Genomic DNA, 18,124 nt, shown 5'->3' with positions numbered 1-18,124 from the left:
ATGATTGCTATCAGATTGCTATAGTTACTATTCTTATTAGTTAAATATTAATATATTTTTTTAATCATTTATATTCAGGATTTTCTATGGTTACCTTAAAGCTATTCATTGGTACATTCGGTGAGAACCTTGAAAATGGTTATCCGAACGTGTCACCTTTGTACTCATAATGTGGTACTGTAGCTAGATTTGTATTGTCTAAAGATGCAGCTCGACGCAATTACATGTTCATAGTCGTCTTGACTTTATAAATCCAAGGTTGAAATATATATATAAAAGCACAGACCTTCTTTCGTGTTTTTTTTTTCTTGCTGTCTGTTCAAACAACCAATTTACCTCTCTGCTGTTTATTAATAGAAGCATGCACAGTAAAAGTCAGATGTGTGTGGGTCCAGTAGGGAGTACCTTCCAAAGACGAGCAGAAACCCGACGATAAGATTATCCTTTCTTTTATTTATATATCTATATATCTATATATGACTTTTATTAAGACTTGGTGATAATTTGTTTGTGTATTTGCAATATGAGGCTTAATTGTGACATGAAAAAAAAAACAACCGATTTAATACACGAAAGACCCTTTGAATACCAAAATGTAAATCAACAGACAGAAATTAGAACCGTTCAAACGATACTTCAAACTACAGTGGAATCTGGCTGTCTTAAATATGTTGTGTACAAGCCCGCGGCTCACAAAGGTACACAACCTTAACCCTAAAAAGTCTTCAAATGTTTGATTTATTCTAGATACTTGGCTTCCCTTCACACACACACATTAAATACGCTCTTTTTGTTAGTGTATATATATATATATAATATATTTGCATAAACCGCCTTTTCCGACCCGATTATATAATAAATTAGTATATATTTCTCTATTTGTTTGTTTTTTGTGTGCTTTTTTTAAGACAGTCTAGTCCATAAGCATTTTTCAAGAATCATTTATTTTTTCGTACTACCAAAAGACTAGTAGACCTTAAATACCACATAATGATTGAATGTTTCCTATTTTAACACTTTTAGCATTTCTGGTTAGACGAATGAATTGAATCAAGCCTTTTTTGCATATAACTTATCTATTGACGTAAAACTTCTCTCAGATTTCATTTTCTTATTATTATAATGATTAATGATAAAACTTTGTTTCAATTTTATCGTATTATAATTGGTATACCGTATGTTTGGGTCATTGTATCTATGTGTAGAAAAGAGAATTCCACAAAATTTAGATTGGAGGGTTTATAAAAAAAATACTATTATCATTATGGTCTGCACTATCCTTAAGAAGCAGATTATTTATAAAGAGTATATTACTAAATTGTTATATTTGATCCTTTAATAAAATAGAGAAAATCATGATATAATAATACCTTGATTGACTATAATTTTTGTAGGATACTTTCAATAGAATATCTATACAGATTGGCCTGATATAATTGCTCTTTTTTTTATATATATTAAAAAAAATGCATGTAAGAAAAACCGATATTTGTGTAGGTGATTATTTAATAATCAACACTTGAATACCTATATTTTCCATTTTCCTCATTTAGCTTTAAGGTATATTTTGATTTAAGCTTGTGGTATTTTAAAAGTTAGGTCCTTTAAGTGATTTATCATTAACATGGTCAACCCACCCTCAATTTTATTTGAAAGTTCAAGAGACCGTATTTATAATAATCTATAGAATAAATAAAGGATAGAATAAAAAAAACTATTAAACAAAATTTTATATTTCTCAATTTTCACCTCTTAAAAAGTTTTTCAAAAATGGCCATGAGCTTTTTCAAAAAGGTCTAGTTATTATTATCCAATCATATTATTCAAAAGAAAAGTTCACCTTTTTTCGATTATCGACAATTATTCACGAATGACGACCCCTAATAATATTTCGTCTTTTATTGTTTCAAAATTCTTGATGTTTTCCGGACCAAATAGATAATATTTGGTTTATTAAGTGCTGCTTTTCGCAAAGTACCCATTATGCACTTAATACCTAGCCTAGTATACTTATTTTTGAAGCCTGATGTATGTCTACTGAAAAGCACGGCGCTCAGCTGGGGAAAACACTCGGTGAACACAAAGCATATTAGTAATGTGGCATTAATAATGAATACTTGTTGCCTTGGACCTTAAACGCTGCTCTGTTTATTTTAGCTTATATATAATTCTCCTAATATTAAAAAGAATAGCTGATTTTGATCATGCAATATATTTGTAGAAGAGGATCATTATGAATATTAGTTTTGTGTAAGTTCCCTCTAGATAAACTATTGTTGGATGTGATTTGTTTTTAAAGCTATGTATATGTATATGTGTGTATGTGTGTGAATTTATGCTTGTGCTTGTGCTTGTGCTGTTTGATAAGATTTTGCTTGTGCTTGTGCTTGTGTTTGTGTTTGTGTTTTTGTGTAGACTTAGCATTAATATATCCAAAAAAATGCCTATTTACTTTCAGTTGATGTAAATATTATCAGTGTTTTTTTTTCTCCAAGCCAAGACTTGTTAAAAAGACATTGACTGCTTTGGAACTACCTTGCTAAATCACATTTTTTTGTAATCCGCATTCCGTTTAACTGACTGGGTTTCTTGTATTATGTGAAGCCTGGTGTGTAATGATAGTAATAATAAGCAGATAATACTGTATATTATAAAATGCTAGATTTGACCCCTTTAAATATTAAAACATGCATGTAAGGTAAACGCCATGTAAATGTCCAGAATCATGTAAAAGAGCGATACTGTGAGACTAGACATAAACCCTAAATTTATAAACAAATATAGAAAATTGTGAGTATAGACTATACATATTGATTGATTTATTTTTGAAAAATAATAATATCAAAACTACACTTTAATATGTATACCTATGTATGTATGTCTATGTATAGATTGAATGAAATGTATTCCTTTATTTAACAAAGCAATATATATATATATATATACATGTACATACACATGTACGCAAAAACGTTGAGTCACTATTCTAATAATCTTGGCTATCGTCATTAATATATATACATATATTATTGAACTTGTTTTAAATCTGTCGACTCTATTATTATAACTTGGCTTCAAAGAAATCACAATTCCACACCAGATGAGATAAATCCTATGGCCATCAGCACACCGACAACGACAAAGCTAACAACACCGATAATGACTTCTTTCAAAAGTTTGATGGGGTACCAATTGATGCGGCTGGAATCAGGCTCTTCAGATACATAATAACTGTAAATTGGGAAGGCTACCGCATAGGAGAATTGGAACACTAGCCACCTAAGATACAATATATTAAGACACTTATTTCTTGTCTAATTTCATATTCTCGTTTTCGTTTTCGTTTTACTTTTTCTTGTCCCCAAAATAAGAAATTAAACCAGTTGATTAGGGGTGTTTCATTACTTACAATGTAGCAGTATTTGCAAAAATAATCATTGTATTTCCAGCAGTATGTACCACAGCTGCAAAAGCAAGTAGAAAGAGGTTCTCATGTACAGGTCGCATAAAAGTGACAGATTGCTTTCCCTTGAAAGTGTTTGAATCCTCTACAGTACCGCTTTCTGCTGTGCCATTCTCAGTTGGTGCTGGGGTGAGAACATTGACCTTCGCAGCAATAGATTTGTTGTGTAGATATAGACGGACCATGTTAACAGAAAGGACGTAGTCAACAACAAGACCTGTAGATCGAGAGTTAGTACACTTAATAGTAAGTTATTTAAAAGCGACTAGGAATTTACCTTGGTACTTAAAAAAGACTCCATCAAATGGCCAAGGAAGCACCAAAGAAGTAGCAACAACAATCAAAATGTAAGCAAAAAGAATACCATAGGTAACTCGCGATCTATAAAGCATAACAAATTAGATATATAAACACATACGAATACACACCCATATACATATATATATATATATGTTTCTTAATGTAAAACTTACGAAGTACTTCTTTGCTGGGTAACAATGTGTAGTAAAAGCGCAGCTTCGTACAGATTATGAAGTACACCAAATCCACACCATATCTTTCCGAGAGAAAGAACAGAGTACATAAACGAAGCGAGGAAGGAGCTGCTGAGGTAGCCCAAGATATCCTTGTTAAGATTTCCTATGTTGCGTTTTCCTTGGGGGGCAGAAGGAAGATAGACACGATATACGTGGTAAAAAGCATAAAATGCAGAAAATCCAACGAGCATTCCACTGAACACATTTCCTGCTATGAATGTATTCTCGTCATAGTCTAGAAAGGTATATGTATTCAGTTTTTTCATCAGGTAAAAGTGTTTATAGTACTTACTTTCAATTGGAATAACCCATGTAGGTATATCATGTACCTTGTTCATCCACCGTCCGGGATGGTCTTGAGGGTCACCCATTAGCCAGTGTGTAGACTCAGGTGCACTAAAGCACAGAGGCAATAGGGCAGCAGCGCTGAAGACTTTCAACAGAGACGAATAAGACATTCTGTAAAATGCTAGTCAAAGTATATTTCTAAAGAGGGGGTTGCCTGTCAATAGCCTGGTTTTATAGGATATGGGATGGAGGGCTACGCCTTTTGTAGACACTGAGGAGTTACACCACATATCAATCATGTATCCCAAACTTGCTAGTATTATGCATATTGTTTATTTGAGTGTGTTTTGAACGCACCGAGATGCATATATAATATTATGATCTTTATCAAACAACAAATAAAACAAAAACTCGAACTTATCCTCACTCTCATTCTCGTTTTCATTTTCATTTTCATTTTCATTTTCACCTAAAAGTTTTCTTTTAGAATGTTCAGCCGTTATTTTTACCGCCATGTACCCGGATTAGCATGTGTGTTCTATCACCTCGGTTTATGTACCTATTTGACTTTATATTAACCGATCGAGTAGATTGCGCCACATTTGGTTTAAAAATATACGCACAAAAAGCACTATCGCATAATTCGAAAGCAGCGTGTACCTTCATTATCACTACCAATTGTATATTGTATATTTTGTGTTAAACTGCAAATTCCTGCAAGTAGTTGGGACTTCTGCACAGTATCTACCCTTTTTGATGTACTCTTATTTTCTTGCTAATAAACGGACACGAACACAAACATATTCACAGTACTAATTATTCTTTGTTTTAGTTTTATTTATGATATAGCTGTACGAAAAATAAATGCTACTAGAGGCCTTGTCAACAGAATAGTATTTGAGCAAAATAAGTCCTATAAAGTGGCTTTTTGCACTACCGAGCTTCCGCTGTATTTCTAAGGATTTGATGATCTACGTGTTTGTATACACAAGTTAAGGGGGAAAGGTACCGGGGATAATGCAGAATAATATGCTGAAAATCCTGTGTCTCTTCTTTCTTAAAAGTAACAATATACGTCAATATACATCTAGCTTGATATTCGGACTTTTCCTTTTATGCGTTAAGATGGTTATCAAGGGATATTGATCGGTAGATAAATCCTAGAGTTATATTATTTTGTAGCCTGCATACAAAATAGCACCTGAAGATGTATTCATATTCACTATTTTGTAAATATTGTATTTTTATACACACATTAAATACTCAGATGTCAGAAGGCTGTAGTACCTGATATGATATGTATATATATATATATTGGATTGATAGCACTGAGAGCATTCAAAACTATGGAATTTATACAACTTCTCAATATTTTTGTATTCCAAAACTGGAGTAGTTATATTTTTTATAGTCTTCTTTTTCTTCTATAAAAAAGCTAATATTATACGAGTAAAGTAATGCAGTGTAACTTTATACCTGCAGGCTATCAATATTATAAGCATGCAATAACATCAATTTCTGATCGGTGAATGATACTATTATAATCCATAAAATGAGCATTGAAAATCAATATATATTGTAATGTATAAAGTTAAAGAATATCGTCTTCTTTCTACTATTAACCAAAGAAAAATCAAGATTTGAGGCACATATTGGCACATGACCAAGTAGTAAAGCTTGATATCTACTCCAATAGATGCAAAGATCAATTCATGACATTTACCATGATGCCCACACAGAATATCCCAGACCAAGCCACTATGAAAAGAAAACTACGAGGCCTGTTCAAAATAAAATAAAAATAGAACAACCAAATATTAACAATAACAGTAGTAATAATATGCACAGCTGTACTACAACGATCTTGAGCATAAATCTAAGCTGGGGAGTTAATGCACAAGGAAACTAATTTTAAGCATAGATAGAAATAACTAGCAAACTATGGTACATAACTCAATATATATATAACTAATTTACTATCCATAAGACTAACAAGGTAGACGTAGATATAGGCATAAGCATAAGCATAAGCATAAGCATAAGCATAAGCATAAGCATAAACATAGGCATAGGGATAAGGTTATGTAGGTGTAGGTGTAGGTATAAATAATTGTGAGAATTCTTGATGTAAACAATACTGCCAACCGATATTAACGCTTTTTAATTACACCTTACATTAATACAGCAGGTGAATGATGTTTTGGTAATGTAAGGGCGTACAGGATCTTGTGAATGAAACTTTCCAGCTTATCACGTTTCAGTATTGTGCTACAGAAAGAATCCGAATAAATACTTCAGGTTTTTTTCTATAGAGTATAGTCTGGTCTTCGATAAATTATAATGTGGGTGTTCAGAGTTGAAGAAATTTCCATACTTGCGATTTCGTTAAATTATTTAATCATACGCAGATACTAAAGCTATTATGGTGCTGTTTCTTGATGAAATACATTTAATCATTGCTTCAGCTCTATTATTATATATACATGCAACTCTTCTTTATATAGCGTTTATGTGCCCCTACTATGTTTTGAAAAACCAAAAGCAAACATTGTGCTCTAATCTATTGACAAAATAGTGAAACACATTTAGGTAATTTAAGATAAATAATAATATTAATGTTGATAGATGGAAGCTGGGAATATAAGCGAGCTAACAATCTATTATGGCTAGACACACGGATTTTTGAGGAAATAGTGGTATTTGATTACAATATATAAAAGGATAAAATAAATCGATAACTCTTTCGTTCCTTACTGCTTTTCCAACTTGAAGTCCAGGTATGCGGGCAAAAAGGTCACAAACATGATTTATAGACTATTTTGTGCATTAAATGTGTCTTATTTTTCTTCCACTCATGATTTCTATTCTATACCACAGAAAGCAAGCTTTAGTGTATTTGAGGCGGTCTAGAGGACAAAAAGGTGGGCTAATTACTAGGTATACCACTCAAGACGACTATCCTAATCTCAGACAAAAGCTTGGTTGTATAAAGCATAGAATTACTAGCTATATAATATTTAATACAGTATTATCAACTATGCTCTTATTAAACGACTCAAATCATTTAACACCTATTAAATTTATAGTGCCAACACAAGCATCATTCATAAATCTGAGTGCATGTAGTATTTTACACATTAAGCTCTATCACAATCTGCAATACTTCATTCATGAATCCATCATACTTCAACTTGCCGTGTGGTTACTACTGAACTAGACCGTTTTTTTTTAAAAAAAATGTTGCAAACTATAGCATGACATTGGAGGTAAGAGCTATTTCTCTTTAAAACTTAGACATCATTATCAGTACAAGTGGATTATTCTACTATTTACAATACATGTCAGTAGGTAAAGAATATTCTATGACTATTAAGCAAAATTTATAAAAAATTTGCGTACTATGCTTGGCTTGACAGAAAACTTATTCCCGTAAGGAAGTATATATATATGCTTGTTTCCATTCAAAACCCCAATAATATTATGTTTAAACCTTCTTTTTTGTTAGTTAGAGCTATAAATTTTCAGAATAGAGGATTCCGCTATTCTTTTCTTTTTCAGTGATCTGATTTTATCCGGTTTTTACACAGCTATACAACGTTTTAGAAAACTTAAAAGCTGTTAAAATTTACTAAACCGTCGATCTCTTTGACAGTAGAAATATCAAAAACGTCAGTCAACCAAAAAAAAAAGTCGTCCATTTTGTGAACTGTTTTTTTGGCTCCTATTCTTTTTTTTTTTTTTTTTTTTTTTTTTTTTTACAAAAACCCATAATATTTTTTTATCTTTATAGTTATTTAATTGCACACAATTGGGTTGCAAAGTAATCATAAAAAAATCTTATTTTACATGAATACTTTGGACAAGGCAAGTCATATGATGAGAGCATCTGCAGCGGTTACATTATCGAAAACATTATATATAGTGTAGTATAGCCACACCGGGGATTGAATACCAGTTAAAAACAGATTGCCAAATTGTGGCTACATTACAAAGGAACAATTTGAGCTTTTTGACTGTCTAAAGTTTCCAGTTCTTCACTAATGATTTTGTTCATATTCTTTTTCTTGAAATTTATTTTATTGAACATTTGCTCTCTATATATGCATTAAAAATATGAATTTAATAATTTCAATATTGTCAGATTAATAGTGAGCATAATTTGTGAGAATTTCTTTGCTCATTTCTATAGACTATTGTTCGTTTTAACAAAGGATGCGAGAGGGAAGAAAACGATTCAAAAAGATAGTATCGATTTATAATGTAACACTACATGTAATGTTCCTGACCTTAAAAATGGACTACATTATCTATAATGTTGTCTGTAATAGGGGGTTTCATTATCTGTTTTAGATTTTATTTTATTTTTTCTGGGATTGAAAAACACTAATTATTGGCTGGTAAAAATCTCTCAAAAAATAAAATTTCAAAAAATAAAATCTCAAAACTTGGCTTGATAATTTTAAGATTTTATTTTATTTTTGACTTAGCATTTTTATTCAAATATTATAAATAACAAAAAGCATTACTTTACTCATATTTTCTGTCTATTTTGATAGAAGTAGTACATTATATTATTTAATATGTCTTAAACATGCTTATTCAAAGACTTTTCATAAATTTTAGCCCATCAGTAGCTTTATGTAAACAGTAAATATATCTAGAATAATAAACAAAAAAGTGATTTTTTAAAAGACTTTATACATTAAATTAGCTAACATGAGGGGGGTTCAGTAATATCTTTTTATATCCATTATTATTGGTTAAAACTTAAAGCTCAGAAAAAATAAAATAAAATCTAAAACAGATAATGAAACCCCCTAATGTAACCGCTGCAGACGATTTTTTTGAGAACATTTCGGAATCCACATTAAAACAGTCGCAAAAATTAATTTTAATGTAACCGCTGCAGATGCTCTGAGCATAATTGGTTTCGTTTGGCAATATAGTATAAAGGTTGAGGTCTGCTATTCTCCATTCAACAGATTTCTCCCTATCCATCTTGATAAAAAAAAAAATAAGTATGTGGCAATACAGAACTGTGAAAAATAAATAAATATTAAGCTGATAAGATATCAAGCATGTACATAGTGTGAAGAGCCTCTTTTGTCATTCATGTCTCAGTATAAGGACTCTTATCTTTGATAAAATATTTAAATAATGAGCTATTACACAAAAATTATTAGTCCAATATATATATGGATAGGTTTTTTTTAAAAAAAATCCTTTTAATCCACACACAATTTCCCGAGAAAATTGATTAAGCAACGTCACAAAAAAAATCTCAATTAAAGGACAAGCCACTTGATGATTATCAAACAACCCACAGAAAAGGATTCATATAACACACACACACACAGAAAAACGCATTAAACATAAAAAAGCAAGTGATAATTTATACATAAGACAAGAAAAACACAGTTTTATTGGCAATTTTTTCATTGAAAAAAAAAACAAGATTTTAATGTTCTGAATACTCGAAGGATAAACAGAGCACAAAACTACTCATTTATTTTTGCAATTACTGGGCACTCAAGATATCAGAGTCACCAGCATCGGTGATGGAGAGGACGCTGGCGCGGAAAAGCTTACCGCAAGCGGTACCAAGGTCGATGTTGTCTAGACACATAATGGATCAGAAAGAGTCTTATCTTTTAATTTAAAAAAAAAGGTTTAGGGTGCTTACTGCCGTTGTAGTGGTGGACACCGGTCTTGGACAACATGGCGTAGTACTCAATCTCGGACTTGCGGAGAGGGGGGCAGTTGCCAGCAATGATGACCAACTTGGCTAAATGAGGGATTCACAAGTGTTAGCGGAATGAGGGGGGACGATCTCTGCCCGTGCAGAACAGGGTGGCTGCAATCTTTTTGTTTTATTTTGTATTGGGCTCCTGTCCCCCGGAGAGTTGTGATATAACTTACCCTTGCCCTGACGAAGAGTCTTCAAGGTGGACTTGTAACCAAGGGTGTACTTTCCGGACTTGGTGACAAGCTGGAGGCGGGAACCGATGGTGTCGGTGTTCTTCTTGGTCTTCTTGATGGGGGCCATTGCTAACTAAAATATTATAGGTAAGGGCGGATTGTACATCGCTGGTGTTCAGGCTTGTATAGCGTCTTGGGAAAAAAAGCTACATACCAAGTCGAGGATGGATACGAAAGAGGAGGGTTCACAACTTGCCGTCTGAGCCGGTCCCCTTTGAATGAAAAATACAAAATTTTCAACAGTCAAAGGCGTGACGTCTTTCTTCCACTAGTAAGCCACCCTTGAACCGCTGTCAAAATGGATCATGTTCAATTAACCCCCGCTCCAAATCTTCCCTCCCCCTTTTTTATATATCTCTCCCCTTGCTCAATTTCTCATGAACTCGCTCTTTGGTCTTCGTGCTTCTTTTGCACCATGTCGTTTTGGCCTCACACGCTCCTATACCACCCAAGTAAAGCCCAACATTAAGCTCCTTGCCAAACTCCGTCAGGAGACCGAAGTATCTATGACCAAGGCAAAGGAAGCCTTGGTAAAGAACGACAACGACTATGCAAAGGCACTCGAATGGCTTTCTGCCGATGCCCAGGCTTCTGGCGCAAAAAAGGCTGAGAAGGTGGCTGGTAGAACTGCGGGTGAGGGACTTATTACCATTGCCTCGGTTAACAATAGAAGCACAATGATTGAGGTGAGTGCGTAAAAGAAGTTAAATGCGAAGTGAGAGCATGAGGAAGATATATATATATAGATATATATACACAGAAAGAGAGACAGAGAGATAGAGGATAGTGTAGTTATAATGGATTAGAGGAAAAATGGGTTTCTCAAATCTGAGTTTGTTCCTAAAAGGCTATTATCTTTATATATATATCTAGCTCAACTGCGAGACTGATTTTGTGTCCCGCAACGACGTGTTCAAAAACCTTGCTGCTCGTATTGCTACTACCTCGCTCCTCTTGCACGACACTCCTGCTGCTGGAAGCAAGGCTATCGAACACTTGTCTGTAAAGGGACTTATGAATGCCCCACTTATGCCTTTAGCCAATGAGACCTCAGCAGATTTGAGCAAGACTGTTCAAGAGTCAATTGTTGAGACCATTGGAAAGCTTGGCGAGAACATTACTCTTCGCCGTGCAGCAGTTGTGGTAGATGGTGTATCTGCTGCTTACGTACACGGCGGTGATTCTGCAGCAGGAAATATTGGTGGAATTGCTGTTCTTCAACCCCGAAAGGTTACTGTTGGTGAGCTTGAAGAAAAAGGCCGTGCTGCGCTGGCCAAGACAGCTCGCCAGGTTGCTCGCCAGGTTGTTGGTTACAGCCCCGTCTACCTCACTAAGGATCAGGTCCCTGCAAGTGTTCTTGAACAAAACAACCCTGAGGAATACATCACCAACTCCGTTCTGACTGAACAGGCCTTTATGCTCCGCCCTGACCAGAATGTGGCCGTGTACGTTGATGAGGTTGCTAAGAATGCTGGCTTGGAAGGTGCAGAGGTTGTTGACTTTGCGCGCTGGCAGGTTGGAGAGGGTATTGAGAAGAAGGAGAGTGATTTTGCTGATGAGGTTATGAGAACTGTTCGCGGCAATTAAGAAACAGAAAAGAAGAACAATATGTGTGTGTGTATGTGTTTGTGTATGTGTATTTATAAATCCAAGTATAAAATATAAAAAAGAAGAAGATAGAAAGATAGATAGAAAACAGTATAGTAGACAATAAAAGTGGGAAAAAAGAAAACCAAATGTTTATTCCCAAGAACTCTCAACTGTCTCACGGACTCTTCTAACATATTCCTTTCTGTTTTCACGATACAAATTGGCTGCCTCTGCATTGGCAGGAGAATTTGGGTTAGGGTCGTGCAGGAGAGACTGAATGCTGGTCAATATGGCAGCCACATCATAGGTTGGGCTCCACCTGTTCTGTAGAATATCCAGACAGAGTTCACCATTGGCATAAACATTGGGGTGGAACATTTTTGAAATGAACTTGACTTGTGGTGGTTTGTTTGGCTTTTAAAGAAGATTTATATAATTAATTTACAAGAGCTTATAATAATAATAATAATAATAATCCAATACTAGCAGTAATAATAATAATATATGGACTCACATAAGTCTCCTCAAAGTGAAGTTCAAGTTTAAAGGTGCCATCTTCAAATGGTGTATCGGCTATATATATGTGTGCATGTATGTATGTATTTTTAGGAATTTGTTGATGTTTAGTCATGCATCTTACATGGTCCAAAGATCACCGCATTCCATTGCATGATGTTATCCGAACAAGGTGCACCTACACACTCCATCTATGCATTAGTGGTTTCTATATTTTATCGTTCATTTTTATTCTCACCCGAGACACCTCCTACATGATAAATGATATTGTATTAGGACCACATTAATCATCATTAGAATCAAGACTTGCCTGGTGCATCACTCTGGAGTCGCTTAAAATCGCGCATAAGACGTCTTCTTGATGGTGTTGACATTGCAATTAAGTTTGATTAAAATACAATAGATGGCTGTTGTTGTTGCTTTTTTGTTTTAGAGTTGAAAAAGGTCTTTTCTTTCTTTTCTTTTTTTGGTTTAGATTGTTAAAAGAAATATGTATGTTTTCTTTAGACTATTTGACCAAAAAGAAAAAAGAACGATTCGAGATTGATATTATGTTTTCTTAGTAAAAAAAAAGAAAAATAGAAGAGAAACGGAAGAAGGGGAGGATTATTATTATTTTTGACTTGATAAAATAAAATAAAAAAAAGTTGAATGAAGGAATCGAGTTGAATAAGCTTGACTTGACGTCACATTACACACGTGAGTTTATGATTTTTCGGGTTCATCATCATCCAGAGAGTGGAGTCTTTGATGTTGGTTGTTACGCTTAAGACTTGTAGAGTAAATTCCAATCGAACTAGCAATATAGACCTACAAAATGATTATTATTAATATAAAAGAAAAACATTAGCTAGTTGCAAACCATTCGTAACTTGTTATTTTTCTTTCTTACCTGGATAAAGTTTCCAACAAATACAACCACACCCGTACCAATTACCAGCTTATTTACTAGGTCGATACAGAAACTCTTGTCAGCCCCTCCTGCCACAGTTGTCTTGCCTGGTATCGCTACTGGGCTGTATGTATTGTCGGTCGTCTGGTTCTTTGTGTTTTCATACTCCTGGCAGTCATTGACATACACAGTCTGTTTGACCTTGAAATAGATCCAGTATGCCAATGTGCTAGTTAATACAAGCAAAACAAAGAACCAGTTCAAGATGTGGTATATCCGAACCAATTTGTGATTATCCTTTTTGAAGAATAATAATATATAAAGAAATTAATTAATTAAATATCCATGAGCAAGACCTTGTTTTAACAATATATATTTTACCATAAAGGCAGACAGGATACCATATGCCAATACAACAGCATACACAATAAATACTGAAACAAATGCATAAAATAAGCCATTAAACGCCTCTTTTGTAAAATCGGTGTCAGTCGACTGTTTTGTAGTGGCCCACAGCTCCATCTCTAAACATAAAAGCCAAAACCAAAGTAAGAGATATTAAAATTTAATACAAAAGATCACGCACAAGAGAGTCATATTGTGAGGTGAGGTGAAATGAGGTGAAATGAGCCATTGTGTCTGCTGTATTTTCTTTCTTTACCGTCTCGCTTGATGAACGAAAGGACAATGATTGCAATGTATACCAACTAGATCATTAAAGAGTATTAATAACAGTAACAATAACATCATGGGGGATGTTGATTGTTTTTTTTTTAAAAAAAAAAGGTACATCAAACTCACAAACATGATGGTCGACATTAGTATAACGCCTATGCGGGCAGGAATACAGCAAAGCACTTTCTGAGACAGCATGACAACTCAATCGAGATTTTGAGAAACTGTTATTTGGCAAAGAAAGAAAGGACTTGATCCGGTAGTTTATATATAAGGTTGGGCTGTATAACCAAGCTGTTGAGGTGGCTTTGTATTATACTTTTTCTGATTAAGCGTCCAAGCACTATTTAAAGATATTGTATGTGCATACGTGTTTGCATATGTATATAATATTCCTCTTTTTTTAAGGTATATATAATTGATACAATAGAATTCAGATGATAAGAAGAAGTACGCCCTCGTTCTCTTGTCAAACATACAATTGTATTTCTTATTTTTCAGTGAGCAAAACAGTAGAAAATACTCTAATAATATCAGTAAGAGTACTACTACTACTACTAGTAGTAGTAGTAATAGTAGTAATAGTAGTAACAGTAGTAACAGTAGTAGCAGTAGTTATAATATTAAGAAGATCTTTCTACTGCAATTTTTTTTGTTTAATACTCATAAAAAAATATGCTCAGCATTTTTCAATAAAGTCTTTAAGGATGAATATAACCACAGTTTGAATATTCAGCCTCATGACTGTTGCTTTTATTTTATATTTCTGTCCATTATACTATATTTTATTTTTACTTTTGAAAATAACCATACCCACAATGTCTATCAAAAGTGAATGTGTGTCCTTGCTATCTTACCGTCTTACCATCTTAATATTATAAGATTGTAAGGTCAAATATAAGTAAATAAACAATATATATATAATATATGGTATAAGGAGGGGATATGTTTTTCTTATTCTTTATTTTTACAATATGAATATATCATTTTACTATGGCAGATTTTTTTTGTCAGAAATAACAAAACCTGAACTTATGGTGCTATCGGACTTAAGTATCTATGTTTTTGCATTTGTTTCAATTTCTTCTTTGAAATTTTTTTATATGTAAAAATTATTCACTCTCCGCTAAATGTATGGAAAAATGTGTGTTCCTAAAGCTTGGTCACTTTCTTGATCACATGACTTTCCGTTTTAGGATAAATATTTTCATGTACCGCCTATGGGAGCCATCAAGATGTTTCAACTTCTGAAAAAAGTTAAACTCCGCAAATGAATTTATCAAAACACCCAAACTTTGAAGGGTATCAACTTTTGCAAAAATGAATTTAATACAAAACGCTTCAATAGAATTATAGAGAATAGCATGCTTAATAATTCTGTTCAAGGATTTTTATTAAATTTATTTTTGCAAAAGTTGATATCTTTTGAAAAATACCATTATACATAGATACTTAAGTCCGATAGCACCATATTTCCTAAGGAAAGACTATAGGAAACATTTCTTGGGTACAAATCAATTGAATAAAAATCGTCAGCCCTGTCTATCACCGGATTTTCTTTTCATCAGCCTCTTCTCCTTTTCTTTTTATAATGTACTATAGGAGATAAAGGAAATGCGTATATAAATTATTGACTCCTTTCATTTTCCGTGACAAATGGAGAAAGAATAATGCCTTGATATAGTAATTTGTAACTGGAAGGTGTGCAATATATTTAATATATATATACATATGCAAACTGACCAAGTTTTACTCTCTGCCAAACAAAATATTGAATGATGTATTTTGGCTGGAGATAAGCGGGACTTTTGCAATAAGGTGCACTGTAAGAAAAAAAATCCACGGGGAGAGGAAGAAAACTGCATACACGGCTTTAGAGAGACAGTAGAAATTGTAGAGGGTGATAAACAACACAACGCAGTTATCAAAGTCTACAAGCTAAGGATTTTCCTAAGCAACACAGCCAGCACTAGTTGACCAGAGCGACCTATACCTTTTAACGAAATGAGAACTTATCAGAAAAATGAATCGTTTTTCTTTAAATTGGCGAAACTTTGGTAATAGACATATTGCTATACTGCATGCGCAACCGCCTAAAGACGGTCCTTGCACAGTATTCAAGAAAAGAAATCTGGCTATGACGAAATATCTGTTAGTCAAAAATGAGACACATTATATAAGTGATAGTGGGATATAATACTATGAAATTAAGTAGTAAATATGGGCCTAAAAAAAGTAGAGGGCTTTGGAGTGTTGATTTACAATTCTACAAGCTTTAGTAAATTTTTGTATTGATTTTCCTGAAGATCCGATACATTACAATTAGCAGAAACAAAAAAGAGTTGGGTTTCAATCATTGCTTTCTACAGAAAAGACTCCTATCATTTTATCATCATAGGCAGAATAATCAAGGAGACATCGACGATGATCATTGCTCTTTTCTATATTTGGATAATATAGTCAGAAAATATATGAATTGATTAAATAGAGTATCTTGTTTGCTTATTTACTTTTGTGTAAAACGTTAAAGGTTTATATAGCTCTTGCTTGATGGGGATATTAAAAGAAACGATATTACTTGCCTTAATATATCAAACTTATCCAAACACCAATATATATATTCACAAAATTGATAACATAATTGTATGATTAAACTGGTAGCGTTTATTAATATCCACTACTCTAACATTATTCGATCTCGATTGTTTCAATATTCATCAAAACATCCCAATTTTCTTTTATCCTTTAGAATATCTAAGTACTGCAAACTGAGCAATTTACACCATAACAGCCATTGGATGATACCCATTATTATTTTTCCGGCAACTGAGTAAAAGCTAGACCCTGTTAAGCAAATAGAAATTTTGTAAAGTTAACACGAGTCAGTTAGTCCATATTCGAAACATTTAGAATTTATGTTTGCAGAGATATCAGGAATATCTAAAAAAAAATGCAGAAATTATGAGAAAGTGTATATAAAAACCAAGTGCTCTATTTACACCCAAAGAAGAAGAAAGAAAAAAGGAAAGGAGGAGGGAGTTACTTGGGTGAATTTTTTGCAGTGAAAATTTTAACGATTTGAAAAGTGATGTGCTGTGTTGTGGTTACCAAGAAAAAAAATAGTGGGGTACTATATGGTACTCTGGTGTAGCTATCAAATAAAATAGAAGAAACAAAATTAGCGAATATGATTAACAAACAAGAAATCATTTAGTGGGTTCATCCCAAGGTAATACTTATTTTATATAAAATGTTACCAAAAACATCATGATAATGATAACGATAATGATAACAATTTAGTAATGAATTATGCTCAGATATAACTGAAAATGTAAAAAAGGTAACTTCATAAAGATTTAGATATATTAATGAGCAATGATTTTTATGATTATTAATGATTCTAACTAACTATCAGATGTCTATTTTTTTTGTCGTTGTTGCTGATGTTGTCATAATAATAATAAAAAGGCATTAAAGATTTTATGTTACTTTTCCATTATTTTTATCTTTATTGCTAAACTACGACATTCAAATATCCATAGTTCATATTATACTGACTGTGCTCCTTTACTAATAATACACACATGAGGGATATTATGTTCTCATGTTAATATCTCAAAATGTGTCTTTAATCTTTATATTGGGTAAAGCATTTTAGAATTTTGGTAAATGTCTTATACAAAAGGAAATGCAAAGAGATAGAAAGAGAAAAGACAATGTCTTCTAAGAAAATTGATAGACAAAAGCTGTGCCTCCGGCCAATAGTTTTCTTAACATTTCCAGAGATTTTATTCATATGATCCAAGGACTTAAAACATATTTTCTTGTGTTATTTCCACATTTTTGGAATCTTATAATATAAATATACACGAATATGTTAAGTTCTTTACATAATAATTTTCTAAAAAAAGAAAGGCATAGTTAGTAGATATAGCTGTAGATATTATATATTGTAGAGACTTTACTTATAAAAAGAAGATTATATTTATACATACTATCCCAAAGTATTACCTGCAATTATCTATGTAGGATTGAAAAGCAATACAATATACCTTTTTCTCTCCAAGGTTATATGTACCTTTTTTTTTAACAGTGTATATTTTGGCTCGAATTACAACTGTAGACCAAAACCGAATCTCCGCGAACTTACACTTTCAACATACGTTTTTTAAATGACTTTGCTGT

General features: G+C 33.0%; 5 protein-coding genes across 5 annotated transcripts; all 5 read right to left on the bottom strand.

Moving 5' to 3' along the window:
- Positions 1–3,083: 3,083 nt before the first annotated feature.
- Positions 3,084–4,457, bottom strand: PHYBLDRAFT_173858 (hypothetical protein; the record flags this gene model as incomplete). Its single annotated transcript, XM_018437120.1, has 5 exons — positions 3,084–3,279; positions 3,410–3,680; positions 3,741–3,844; positions 3,937–4,234; positions 4,292–4,457. The coding sequence occupies 5 exons, from the start codon at positions 4,455–4,457 to the stop codon at positions 3,084–3,086; spliced, it is 1,035 nt and encodes a 344-aa protein (XP_018285985.1).
- A 1,093-nt stretch (positions 4,458–5,550) lies between these two features.
- Positions 5,551–7,091, bottom strand: PHYBLDRAFT_68316 (hypothetical protein; the record flags this gene model as incomplete). Its single annotated transcript, XM_018441928.1, has 6 exons — positions 5,551–5,574; positions 5,764–5,822; positions 6,011–6,059; positions 6,265–6,424; positions 6,463–6,555; positions 7,042–7,091. The coding sequence occupies 6 exons, from the start codon at positions 7,089–7,091 to the stop codon at positions 5,551–5,553; spliced, it is 435 nt and encodes a 144-aa protein (XP_018285984.1).
- Positions 7,092–9,661: 2,570 nt separating this feature from the next.
- PHYBLDRAFT_183433 (hypothetical protein) lies at positions 9,662–10,434 on the bottom strand. Its single transcript, XM_018438767.1, has 4 exons — positions 10,421–10,434; positions 10,207–10,339; positions 9,971–10,072; positions 9,662–9,903 (listed from the first exon to the last, which is right to left on the bottom strand). Exons 2-4 carry the CDS (start codon positions 10,331–10,333, stop codon positions 9,806–9,808), a joined length of 327 nt encoding a protein of 108 aa, XP_018285983.1. The 5' UTR covers positions 10,334–10,339; positions 10,421–10,434; the 3' UTR covers positions 9,662–9,805.
- A 181-nt stretch (positions 10,435–10,615) lies between these two features.
- On the bottom strand, positions 10,616–13,668 carry PHYBLDRAFT_178284 (hypothetical protein). The gene is made up of 8 exons (XM_018437971.1): positions 13,646–13,668; positions 13,265–13,561; positions 12,683–13,182; positions 12,611–12,622; positions 12,497–12,550; positions 12,371–12,429; positions 11,140–12,270; positions 10,616–10,952 (listed from the first exon to the last, which is right to left on the bottom strand). The coding sequence occupies exons 3-7, from the start codon at positions 12,744–12,746 to the stop codon at positions 12,007–12,009; spliced, it is 453 nt and encodes a 150-aa protein (XP_018285982.1). The 5' UTR covers positions 12,747–13,182; positions 13,265–13,561; positions 13,646–13,668; the 3' UTR covers positions 10,616–10,952; positions 11,140–12,006.
- Positions 13,669–15,114: 1,446 nt separating this feature from the next.
- On the bottom strand, positions 15,115–16,296 carry PHYBLDRAFT_173853 (hypothetical protein; the record flags this gene model as incomplete). Its single annotated transcript, XM_018437119.1, has 3 exons — positions 15,115–15,316; positions 15,933–16,088; positions 16,202–16,296. The coding sequence occupies 3 exons, from the start codon at positions 16,294–16,296 to the stop codon at positions 15,115–15,117; spliced, it is 453 nt and encodes a 150-aa protein (XP_018285981.1).
- Between the last annotated feature and the right edge of the window lie 1,828 nt (positions 16,297–18,124).

Source organism: Phycomyces blakesleeanus (assembly GCF_001638985.1).
Source record: "Phycomyces blakesleeanus NRRL 1555(-) unplaced genomic scaffold PHYBLscaffold_27, whole genome shotgun sequence".
Classification (NCBI taxonomy): Eukaryota; Fungi; Mucoromycota; class Mucoromycetes; order Mucorales; family Phycomycetaceae; genus Phycomyces; species Phycomyces blakesleeanus.
This window is presented reverse-complemented; position numbering and strand designations above follow the sequence as displayed.

What these genes read in the sequence shown, in the direction of transcription:
- PHYBLDRAFT_183433 (XM_018438767.1), bottom strand. Translation starts at nt 10,333, where the DNA reads ATGGCCCCCATCAAGAAGACCAAGAAGAACACCGACACCATCGGTTCC. An exon ending in GACTCTTCGTCAGGGCAAGG is followed by an intron (nt 10,073 to 10,206) that starts GTAAGTTATATC and finishes TCCCTCATTTAG; the next exon opens with CCAAGTTGGTCATCATTGCT. An exon ending in TGTCCACCACTACAACGGCA is followed by an intron (nt 9,904 to 9,970) that starts GTAAGCACCCTA and finishes TTATGTGTCTAG; the next exon opens with ACAACATCGACCTTGGTACC.
- PHYBLDRAFT_178284 (XM_018437971.1), bottom strand. Translation starts at nt 12,746, where the DNA reads ATGTCAACACCATCAAGAAGACGTCTTATGCGCGATTTTAAGCGACTC. An exon ending in TGCGGTGATCTTTGGACCAT is followed by an intron (nt 12,430 to 12,496) that starts GTAAGATGCATG and finishes ACATATATATAG; the next exon opens with CCGATACACCATTTGAAGAT. An exon ending in TTCACTTTGAGGAGACTTAT is followed by an intron (nt 12,271 to 12,370) that starts GTGAGTCCATAT and finishes CTTCTTTAAAAG; the next exon opens with CCAAACAAACCACCACAAGT.